Source organism: Oikopleura dioica, chromosome PAR, assembly GCF_907165135.1.
Source record: "Oikopleura dioica chromosome PAR, OKI2018_I68_1.0, whole genome shotgun sequence".
Classification (NCBI taxonomy): domain Eukaryota; kingdom Metazoa; phylum Chordata; class Appendicularia; order Copelata; family Oikopleuridae; genus Oikopleura; species Oikopleura dioica.
Window position 1 is genome coordinate 13596357 of NC_137293.1, and position 12254 is coordinate 13608610.

The 12254-nt window shown below is 39.6% G+C and overlaps 2 protein-coding genes across 2 annotated transcripts; both read left to right on the forward strand.

The window, feature by feature from the left end:
* The first annotated feature begins 1289 nt into the window (after nucleotides 1–1289).
* Nucleotides 1290–7390, forward strand: LOC145701311 (bile acid receptor-like). The gene is made up of 10 exons (XM_081778533.1): nucleotides 1290–1363; nucleotides 3763–3806; nucleotides 3964–4109; nucleotides 4152–4216; nucleotides 4371–4492; nucleotides 4589–4668; nucleotides 4746–4942; nucleotides 5121–5418; nucleotides 5936–6075; nucleotides 6146–7390. Exons 1-10 carry the CDS (start codon nucleotides 1305–1307, stop codon nucleotides 6231–6233), a joined length of 1239 nt encoding a protein of 412 aa, XP_081634659.1. The 5' UTR covers nucleotides 1290–1304; the 3' UTR covers nucleotides 6234–7390.
* A 7-nt stretch (nucleotides 7391–7397) lies between these two features.
* On the forward strand, nucleotides 7398–11672 carry LOC145701306 (UDP-glucose:glycoprotein glucosyltransferase 1-like). The gene is made up of 4 exons (XM_081778526.1): nucleotides 7398–10615; nucleotides 10657–10920; nucleotides 10959–11163; nucleotides 11211–11672. Exons 1-4 carry the CDS (start codon nucleotides 7430–7432, stop codon nucleotides 11636–11638), a joined length of 4083 nt encoding a protein of 1360 aa, XP_081634652.1. The 5' UTR covers nucleotides 7398–7429; the 3' UTR covers nucleotides 11639–11672.
* Nucleotides 11673–12254: the final 582 nt, after the last annotated feature.

Sequence of the window (12254 nt, forward strand, 5' to 3'; positions counted from 1 at the left end):
GAACGGGAACAACCCGAAATAACAAAACCATAATGAGCGAAGATAATTTGTCAGGCAAATTTAGAACTTCCTCGGACGCTAATTGCTTGCTGCTGGCAGATCTTTTTATGCAGCCAATTTTCATCCCCGCCCAGGTTGACATTTGAAACCAGATTCATTATGCCGCGAGCTTTTTTTTAAATCTTGTGTCATGGTGAGCCTAGGCCACAAGTTTATTTAAAAAAATCCGACAAGCGGAGACCTAGAGACCCAGACGCGCAGGACAGACCAAAGAGAGATCGAATTTTTGAAGCAAGAAACCGACAACTTTATGATTTATAACGGTACGTTCTTACTCAAATTCTGGTTAATGCTTCTCTACTTAGTCTCTTTTCTATGAAAAATAGACAGTTTGAAAGCTCTGTCTATTGTATTTTTTTATTCAATGAGTGGCTTGTAAAGAATCCTGCATTTTTATGATAATCGGTTAACGACGTCAACCGGACGTTTTTTTTGTATTCAAGCGTTTTGATTGAATCCTGCTTCCTCGAGTGAGTGATTTGCCGATGATTCGTAAATTATTGTACGTAACGAATAATGCAAATACAGATTGTTGCTTTTATAGTATTCTTTCGGGGATTCTTTTGAATTCAACGGCTCGAAATTTCGGCTTGAGATGTTAATCTGACATTTAACCAGCATAATTTATTCGGGCCAGTTTCAAACATAATTTCGCTGGACATTTATCAATTTTCCTTTCCATTTCTTTTAGCGTAGAACGTTGATTAATTTTCATAAAGGGCCTTTTTCATTGACGAAATAGAAATCGGTCTATTCGAGAAAATGGAGATTTATTTATTGTTAATAACAATAGAAGGGAGATTGAACCAAGCTTCGTTGATTTGAAAACAAGACCGATTTTGACCCAATCGAGTATTTTTATTACTATTTTGCAGCTACTGAATTTAAATGAGACGGAATTCGAACCGTGTTGTTTTTGAGAGGGCTGGAGCATAATCTCCATTAGACTGCATTCGCTGCAATAACGCATGGTCGCTGAACCTTGCTGAAGACAATCTCGCAAACACTAATTCTGAGTGAAAGAGGGTTATCATGCTGCATTTCCAGAATTAAATAAATAATCTTCTGAGACGCCATTTTGTGGGTGCAAAGCACGCAACTACATGTGGTATTGATTTCCTGTTAAGAGCGGTCAAAAAACCCTTCTTCTCTTCTGCTTTAAAACCCGAGCACGGTGAAACAGAAAGAGTTCAGAAAGAAAAAAGAACGGCGCTTTTTCATTTTTTTCTCTAGAAAAAAAGTTTATGTCCGGTCTAAATTCGCAAAAAGCCCTTCATTCTCGAGTAATCAAAGCAAACAACAGGTAATTGAGAAACTGCTATCGAGTATATTTTCGGTCAAACGACAAACCAAGCCTTATTTAAACAATTTGTTAAATAAGACAGTAGTATGTTTCTAAACAATTTTTTTCATTATTTACGAAGTAAAAAACAACCCCTGAAAGCATTAATTCAAGCGTAAAATTAAAGTAAAACTATTTGTAAAAAGGACATTACAACATTTACACACAGAACAAAGGGTGTCAATCATGATTTCTGGTAAAAATTAAAGTTCAAATGATGAACTTTATCGAATTAAAACCTCGCCCCTATTTAATAATTTCAGCGGTCACTACCTTCCTGGCAGTTATTAAATTATGAATCGGGGCTCTTCAATGAAGAGTTAATTTTGTACAGGGGCGAAGGCATCTGATAATAAATAATTAAGTATCAGAAAACATGAGTGCTTTAGAGGAAGTCTACTTTGGAACTTATTCTTCGGTCACTATATTTTCTGGGGTACGCGTTTTTTCTGGCATTTTTAAGAAAAGCGTCTTTTCTGGCATTGCGTTCTTTCTGGCAGTCGCGTCTTTTCTGGCACTGAAGTCTGATTCATTTAACTTTGATATCAAGTAGGGTCCACCAAACCTAATAAGCTGATATGAATAACAGAAAATCTTTACCTTCAATAGCAACTTGCCACTGGGAAAACTTATTTATTTGATTTAGAAGTTCTTATCATCAAAGAAAATAGTGCTGATAATTTACAAAATTTGAAAGAATTTTAGCATATATTATGATGATCTCATAATTTTTATTCCATTCTAGTGAAAAGAAATTTGTCCTCTCAATCATATTCAAAACTACGGCCTCTTCTTCTTGAAGATAATTTCAGAAGGAAATAACAGTTAATTAGATTTGGTAGACCCTACTTGATATCAGAATTCAATGAATCAGACTTCAGTGCCAGAAAAGACGCGACTGCCAGAAAGAACGCGATGCCAGAAAAGACGCTTTTCTCAAAAATGCCAGAAAAAACGCGTACCCTATTTTCTGGCTATTTTTTGTTGCTGAAATGGCGCTAAATATGCTTACCTCCACTGTCTTACAGTGCGGGCGCTACATTAGGTACAAAAGACGTGGAATACCGGTATCTGAGTGATCTTGTGAAGCAATTTATGCTTGAAATATAAGAATAATGATTTTATGGAGACATTATTAACTTGTTCTTGACGATTTTTAATAAGAATAACAAAGATAGTTGACACTTGGCGATCTTCCTTCAGAACTTTAGGTCCTAGTAGATTACCTACTCAAAGATAAGGTCCTTTGATTGTATCATTTAATTTATATAAATATGCTGACTTTCAACATCGTCAGATTACGAGTATAGACTCAAAAGAGGCTAGTAAAATGTTTCCAAGATACTTTTTTAATGACTAGAAGTTTTAACGATCGCCGATCGGCTTCTTTCAATGGAAATATATTTTAAAGATAACTCTTTTCCAAGATTTTAATCGATAAAGATGCAGTGAATGAAATAAGGAGTTAAATTGAATCAATAGCTTTCTCTTTGACGGTAAATTTCCTCCCATTTCGGGCGGGTATCAAAATCACGCGTGCTCGTATTTTTGAGACTTTTTGACCGCTGGGCTTTGGCTTAGGGAGTCCACGCGGGCGCTGGCTCCACCCTAGGGTCGCCAATGAGCCAATAGCGCCGTCAGCTTCTTGCGACGGTGGTTCATCGACCGCACCTAGCACCCTCGTCCGAGAGCTGGTGCAAAGCAGAACGAAACGAGAAAGTCTCTCTCCCTCGCGCACAACCCAGACGAGTTACATTTACTTTCATTTTTTCCCTGAGAAATTTTTAACGCGCGAAAGTCAAACAAAGCCAAAATTACAAAGAAAAAAGAGAAAACGACCCGGAATAGGTATTAAAGTGCTCAAAATTTGTTTAGTAAGCAAATTATAATAAATGATAATTATTTTGCAAGTTTCAGACAGTTTTTATTGAAAAGTAACTATAAAATTTTGAAGTTTTCAATGTTGCGCAATTTTCAGTCAGGATCATTAGTTATTGCTGCCCCTTGGTATAATTTTAAATATTTTGACGCCTGAGCTCTTTCTTTACAAAAGAAATCTAATTTTTCGTTTCTCTACGAAAGTAATAGTGCAAAAATGCTCACCACGCTACTGCCGTGATCGTTAGTCCCCGCGTATCGATCTACGCGGTTACTTTCTTTCCCAACTTCTTTTACGATCGTTTTAAATATCGCTCCCGCCACCCAAGAAATCGAAAAAATAGACACCAAGTGAAGTCTTCTTGAGGCACTTCCGCAGTGCATACGTCACTGGGACTACCTTATTTCGTTTTTTTAACGAGCGTAGGAATGAACGCTAATCTACCTAAGCATGAGTTTATGTTGGCTAATAATATTTTCAGATTCGCGAGAATGAGTACTGGTGGTGCTGCTACGACGCCCAGAAGTATGTTTATATTTCAAACAATCGAAAGTTTCCTAATCTGGAAAGTATGCTTCGAAGATATCCCTTATTTACTGATAAGAAGAGGGTCATTTGAAGCGCTACTGTTAATTGATCTGATACGACTGTATCTTGAATATATCTAAAACAATTATGTTAGAACGAGGGCCAGAGAAAAAGATACAGCCTGGAGAATTGTGTCAAGTCTGCAACGAGCAAGCGACCGGATTCAATTACGGCGCGCTGACTTGTAATCCGTGCAAAAGCTTCTTCCGGAGAACTGTTTTGGAGAATAACCTCACTCAGGTAACCCTATCTTTCAATCTCAAAATTATTTTTTTTGAAAAGAAATGCGATCGAGGCGGCTCCTGCTACGGGAAGTTCATCAGACGATGCATCGACTGCCGCCTGGCTAAGGAAAGTTTCAGGAGAAAGATTAAAAGCCTGCGGGCAATTTTCGTTATAGAGAAATTACATTTCTTCTCCGCCAGTAAATTTCGTATGCAAACTTGATGGCGGACGGGTTACAAACTCTCAAGAACGCGCGACAGTTGAATGAAACTTTAATAAGTGTGAGCTTGTGGGCATGAACGCAGATTACATTCGCGATCTGCGAATTCGATCGATAAGAAGGCGAATCCAGAAGATTCCGACCAACGGTCAAATGATGAAGTTCTCCGAAACATTAGGTAATCGGCCGTTTTCTTGGCCTATTTATCATTCGATCAGGAAGTCGATAAATCTGCGTGTAACTGAAGTAAAACACAAATCAAATTAATCTTTAGACCCATTTCAAGAAAATTTTCTGGCGATCCTGGAAGGTTTCTGGATCATTTACAGGAATAAACAGGCTAATGCTCATGAGGTAGATTATTTTTATGAAATATATTAATGAGAATTCTTCATTCGAAAGTTTCAAAGCTCTAACCGGGAAATTTTTAGCCATCTCTTGACACAACTGGTGCTGTTCAAAGAACAGCCTACGAAGTCGTCGTTAACTTCGAAAACAAGCTGAGCACCATCAAGCAACCGAATCCCTTTTTCCACATTGCGCTCGATCGTCTTCACTTCGTCAAGGATGTCATTAACCTTCATGCGTCGATGATGCTGGTCTTTCTCGAAGCGATTCCGTCAATCAGGTTTATCTCAGTTCAAAAATGCGCTGCACACGTCAGCAGGCTAATTATGATACATGAAAGGGGCTCGTAAAACTGAGTTGATTTAAAACTAGTTGATCTGTGACTATCGTTACAGATTGTCATATATTTTAATGATTATTCCTGAAGGGAAAAATTTATATAAAGAAATTTTATTAAGATGGCATCAGCTCCAAGAGGAAACAAAGCGCGAGCTTATCACATTCGGAACGATGGAGATACCGCTGATTCGATCTGGCTCCCGTTCGCTGTCCGGTATCCCCCCGAATCGGGTTCAATTCGAGGGAACCGGCCTCCGCAACTGGGTGATCGAACACATGTTCGCGCTCATTGACGATTTTTCGATGAAACTTCAACCCGATTCGTACGAAACCGCGCTCATCGCTGCCCTCGCCGCTACTTCGCCTGATAGGGGCATTTCAAGCGCCGTTGATTACAAAATCCTCAGCAACATCCAGGTACAATGTAGTTTAGTGACTCTGAGTTACGACGATAAAAGATCCTATCTCAAGTGGGCATCCAATGCCACACAGAACCATTAGAACTTCTTATCAGGCCGGAGTTATAAGCCGGTTACGAAACGCGATAAGCATAATTCCACGCCATAGAAATAGAGTTTTTCAATCGACTTGGACTAGTTCGAATTTGAAATAATGTCATCTGATGACAGCGAACTTTCAAAAAGAGAAAGCTACTGTCACAGAAGGGATTAAAATGTGACGAAAACTCTTGTAAGAATATTCAATCTCAAGGGTCAATAATTTTTAGCCAAAGAGTATTAAAATTTGGTATTCTTACGTCGTTTTCTTCAGCGCGTGAATAACAAATTAAACCTCTTTCGCTGCCTTGTCGATCAAGATATGACTGAGACGTAATATTTTAACTGATCTTAGAATTAAAAATTTTAACAAAAATATAATTAACCATATTTCCACCTATAAGTTTGATCGCCATTTTAAAATCTATTTATTAAAGGAAACGATCCTTGAGATCCTACGTATCAAGCTCCAAATAGACAGGAAGCAGCTAAAAGTACTAGCGTCTTTCGTCGCGTTTCTCCAAAAGCTTAGGGAGTACTCGCACAACTCCAGCGATGAATGGTGGAGGTTTATTAGGCACTGGTCACAAAATATACACAACAAAGTAAATTCAAATTAAGAGCAGTTTATTTTTGACCTGAAAAAGTCACAAAAAGAAAATCTTCATGGCTAAACAAGAAGAAAAAGAAGTTGTTCGCAGTGGAATGGATTTTGTGGCGCAAGGACGAACGTAGCAGTAAATTCATTTCGTGATCGAATAAGTCTTTCGTTGACATTTATTTATTCTCCGAAAAAACACTCTCAAAAGTTGAAGCTCGCGAGAAGTATTCCCAGTTTCTTCTTACTGAATCATATTCCACAGTTTCCTTTGTGACAAGATAGACAACATAAACAATCAAGTCCCGACTCAAAGTTAATAATTTTCCAAGTGCTGTATAAAAACCCATTTCTGTACCAAAACGTTTTTGACAAAACTCATAAGATCTCTATGAGCAATCTTATAATCTATCGGCAAAGCTCTCTTCTCGCGTGCTTAATTTCTCAGCTGTAGTTTTCCTTTTTATCTCGTTCCTTGGCAAACCGACGACGCTTGGAGGGATTTTTTCAGTTTGCATTCGATTTCCACCGTTAAAATCAGCAATAAACCAAGTTCTAGCAACCTCCCGCGTTCTCAAAACATGTGTACAATTTCTTTTCTATGCCAACTCACTTCTTAAATTAATTTCTTGAAATAAACCTTCTGAAAAAAATCCGTTCCTTTGGACGAATTTCTCCACTGAAAAGCACGCTAGACAGGAAACAAGGGCAATACCAATGTAGCAAAACATTTGAACACAGAGGAGTATTTTGAGAATGTTCGTTTTGCTAAAGAATTCTTTAGATAATTGGTTAAAAATAACTTCTGTTTCATTTACCTTTTCAAGACATGATTGTTCTTTTCCTTCAAAGTCTCGGGTTCCTCGTTAAATCCGTCGATAGAGTATCTATAAAATAATATTTCTATCTTCTATAATTATCTCGATACAAAACAGTTATTGCAGAAAATAATCTATCAAGGATCGGTACCTTACTTACTCGTCATGACTAGTGTGCTTTGGAACAAGGTACCATTGCATCGCAAGTGGACAAGTTACAACTGTTGATACCATCCCTTTTTTATCAGTTGTATCTCAATTTATTACGGAGAATAGTCAATGTTTGTTGAATAGAATTTCTCGAAAAGCAACTTTCCTATGAGCACCAAAACCAACGAAATCGCGTTTGTTATACTCTCTGGCACTGGCATTCCTTTTTTTGTGATTTATCTTTTTTGAATAGAACGACAGAGAGAAGTCTTTCTTTTAATTTTTGTCCAGGGTTAAGATGGCATTATTACCTTGCGAAAATGAGCTGTCCGTCGAATTTAAATTGCTAATTTCAGACCTCGAGGATGTGGCTTATTGCCGCATTGTTGACCCTCGTGTCTGGGGCGGCAGATGCGTCCACTTCCAAAGTTTCCATCAACCTCAAAGCTGGTTGGAAATCTCCTCCGATTTATGTAGAAGCTATTGAGTACATCGCTTCTCTCGGTGACCAGGATGTTTTGTTCAAATTCATCGAAATGGTTAGCTACATTCCGGAGCTCAATGAGAAATCGGACATCGAGATCTATGATACAGTAAACACACTTGTGAACGGCATGAAACTGTCCAAGGCGGACATTCGAATGATGAACTTCGCCCTCTCGCTTCATATTTTCTCCCCTAAAATCGAGGCCACGCGGAGTAAATGGATCGAAGCCCCTAGTGATTGTAGTTCAGTCTTCTTCTCGTCCGCCGGATCATCTTTTTGTGAACTTGAACCTGAAGAAATTGGCGAGCCAGCTGCAGTACAGACCGATCTCGTCCTAATCCCAGGATCAAAAAAGATCATCATGCATGGAATCGCTGAAGCCGCCGGTTTCTATGACCGATTGCAGGCGGCTAAAGTATTTTGCACGCGCAATAACATTGGACTCTCCTTGAGATGGCAATTTAGCGATGATTTGTGTGCCACTTCATCGTTAACTGGTTACGGTGTTGAGTTGCGTTTGAAATCGACCGAGTACAAAGCATCCGATGATTCGATGGAGAAAGAAGACGACGATGATTTAGTCAAGACTGCAGCTGGATTCGACTTTGAAATCCTTTCTAAACGATTCCCGGACTTGCAGAAAGAAATAAAGAAGTTCTCAAGATACGTGTCCGATAGTTCTCAAGAAATCCAGCCGATGAAAAAGTGGCAAATGGGCGATCTCTCTTACCAAGCTGGTCTTGCCGCTCATGAAGCATTCTCAAAAGACGGCCCTGAAGCAGGTCTTGAATCCCTCCAAAAGATCAGCGGCAACTTTCCACAAATGGCCATGCGTCTTGCACGATCATCCGTACCTTCAGCGTTTAAAAAAGAGGTGAAGAAAATCTCCGAATCTCTTTCTCAGACAGTTGGAGTTCGCCAAGGCGAGTCGTACTTTTCCATAAACGGAATGCCCGTTGATCTCACGTCGCAGTGGGGTGATCCTTTCCAACTTTTCGAGACTGTCAAAGGCGAACTAAAAGTAATGGAAAAACTAGCTGGACTTGGAATAACTGGAGACCTTGCTCAGTCGATTCTTCAAGCTCCCGAGCCTCAAGGATCGTCATCCGAAGCTGTTTTAAAAATACCTGGTGATAACGAGGGACTTGTGTGGCTAAACAACATAGAAAGTGATAAAAAATACGTTCAATTTGGCCAGTCACTGCAAGAATTTCTCCGCCCTACTTTTCCAGGCGTTATCAGACGACTTCGCTACAATTACCTTAATTTGATGGTCTTCGCTGATCCGCTCAATAAAGAAATTCACGCGATTCATGATGTTATCGATACGCTTTCTCAGAATAATCTTCCCGTCCGGGTGGGTATCGTCTTCACTGGTAGTTCCGATGAATCCCTGGCTGCTTCTGCCATTTTCCACTTCTTATCGAAGCGTAGCAAAGAGAAGAATAAGTCGAACATGTACACGTGGAACAAGTGGATTGCCCTTTTGGAGGAAAATTTTGATTCTGCTTCGATCAAGAAATTAGGAGTTGAAAAAGACGAAATAACATCGAAAGACTCTGAATTCTTCCAGGCAGCCGTCAAAATGCAAAAGTACGGCGATCGAATCGGCGTTGGCACTGCCAGCTCGATTCTCATCAATGGAGCGGCAATTAAAAATCTCGTTTTTGGGGAGGGAATTGAAGAAATTGTTTATCAAGAAATGCTCGAAGCAGTTCCAGATATTCAACGCGCGATCTACTATGGAACTTATCGCGGGGAAGTTAGTTTTACCGAGTACTTCAACAGTCGAGGCGGAGTGGTTACTCGTTTCAATCAGGATATTCTCAAAGCTCCAGTGCTAAACATCGACTTGACAACACTCGACTTCGATGGAGAGTATCACGGCGACGGAAATATTTGCACCTTCTGGGTTACAACTGATTCTGAAACATCTCAAGTCGCCCATGAAGCACTCGAACATCAAAAATCATCGAAAAATTCAAGAACAGCGATTATTAACTGTTCTGAATCGTCAAAGCTTTGCGAGTCTTTGGACAAAGATGCAGTTTACATCAATGGCCGTGCTTATACAAAGAACACCCAGAGCTTCCTTGCCGCGGACTTTGCCCTCCTAGAAACACTAGCGATTCAATTTGGAGCTAATAAGATCGCTCACTTGCTCAAGTCTTTTGACAATGATGTCATCACAAAAACAATCAACATTCTTTCTTCCCAGACTGAGATCAAGTCCCGGAAATCAGTTTCCTTCCCAGCGGCTAAATACTCGCTCTTGGATTTTGAGCCTTTGCGCAAAAATGAAGCTTCATTCGATGTCATCGCTGTCTTGGATCCTGCATCGGAAGATGCCCAAAAGATGATCCCTATTATTTCTACTCTCCGTAAAGTCGTTAACATGCGGCTAAAGATCTTCCTCAACTGTCAGGAGAACTTGTCTGAGCTCCCCGTCAAATCTTTCTACAGATTCGTTATCAGCGATGAATTCCGTGAATCTGATAAGACAAGGGCCGTTTTCAAGGGACTCCCTCAACACTCTCTTCTTACAGCCGCCGTCGTTCCTCCAGAATCATGGATGGTCGCCGCTGTCGATGCTGTCCATGACTTGGACAACATCAAGCTCGTAGATCAAGGAGATGTCTATGCTGGTTTTGAACTGCAGCATTTGCTACTCGAAGGACAAGCCGTTGATGTTTCTAATGGTTCTCCTCCTCGAGGAACTCAATTTGAACTCGCCAAAACTGATGTTGCTCTCGATACACTTGTCATGGCTAATCTTGGCTACTTCCAGTTTAAAGCTTCCCCTGGCTTTTGGAATCTGAATCTTCGCGAAGGATTGTCTAAAGATATCTATGAAATCAAGGAAATCGAGGCAGACGGAAAAGAACAAGGTGAAATTATGATGACATCTTTTACCCCGAAGAGCATCCGAGTCGGCGTTGCGAAAAAATCGGGAATGGAAGATATGGACGTTCTCGGCAAGGCTGATGATCGACCACAAGTAAATAACGATGAGGGGTCTATTTGGGATCGCGTAGGAGAGGCGGTAGGCCTTAAATCTAAGAAGGTGCTATACTACTTTTTTTTTCACTTTATAGAGTTTTTTAGGAGGTCAAAGAAGAGCCTAAACCGGAGGTCGAAACCATCAATATCTTCTCTCTCGCCTCTGGACACATGTATGAGCGTCTCATGCGAATCATGATGCTTTCAGTGGTCCGAAAAACAAATACTAAAGTCAAATTTTGGATCTTAGGAAATTACGCCAGTCCGGCTTTTAGAAAATCTTTACCAATCGTGTCCAAAGAATTCGGTTTTGAATACGAGTTCGTCCAATATAAATGGCCTAGATGGCTGAATGCACAAAAGGAAAAGGTATATTATGATATCTTTCATATTCTTCATTATCTTAGCAACGAACAATGTGGGGCTACAAGATTCTCTTCCTTGATGTCCTCTTTCCTCTTTCTGTGGACAAGATTATCTTCGTCGATGCTGATCAGATCATCAGAGCTGACTTGAAGGAGCTGGTCGAACTAGATTTGGAAGGCAATCCTTATGGTTACACACCATTCTGTGACGATCGTAAAGAAATGGATGGCTTCCGATTTTGGAATGGTGAGTCAATTAAAAATTGTATTATGACTCCACTTATTCTAATTTAGGTGGGTACTGGAAACAACATCTTGCTGGACGAAAGTATCACATTTCCGCAATTTACGTCGTCGATCTTAAACGATTCCGTCAACTTGCTGCAGGGGATCGACTTCGAGGACAGTACCAAGGGCTCTCACAAGATCCTAACTCGCTCGCAAACTTGGATCAAGATCTACCGAATAACATGATTCATCAAGTCGGAATCAAGTCTTTGCCGCAAGAATGGCTCTGGTGTGCCACTTGGTGCTCCGACGAGTCCAAAGCTCGAGCGAAAACCATTGATCTCTGCAATAATCCTCTTACAAAGGAACCTAAACTTGTGGCTGCTGCGAGGATCGTCCCCGAATGGACTGGATACGATGAAGAAATCAAACTTATCCTTCAAGGCGAGAAGCCAGTAGAAAAAGAAAACTTTAATGTCAAGGAAGAACTTTAAATAAATGTCGAAATTCCTATCGAATGTGTCTTTATTCATTTTTGAAAAAGCAAGGAATTTTTTTCAAGGTTAGGATTCAATAGGGAAAGCGATGGAATAAAACGCATCTTATGTTTAAAATTGAAAAATAGCTGAATCGTACTTTTCACAAGTAAAATCTATGACTGGTCGTCCCTAGCAACCGATTTTTAGAATGTTCGGCTGCGCTGGTTGCATTGTTTGTACCGTTACAAATTATCTTTATGTTTTCGTCGCGTCATTGTTTTCGTACTTTTTCAAATTTTTCTTCCTTCTCGACACTACGAGTCTCGTTATCTGCTTTGCTTCATTAACATTCGTGGGATATTGGATCAGTACATATTTCAAGAGAAGCAATACTGACGAAAAGAAGACCGAATAAGTTCCTTTTTATTCCTCTCAAAATGATTTTCTGTAGTAATTTCCTTTGTGCTCCAATTTCTGTCTTTATTTTTGATTCAGCTATTCGTTTTCAACAATAATTTATATAAAATTTATTAAAAGCCTATAAAAATATATAAAAATATATAAACTCATCAAAATTTATAAAAATATATAAGCATGTACATAACTAGCTCGAAAATGAACGAATTTTTTA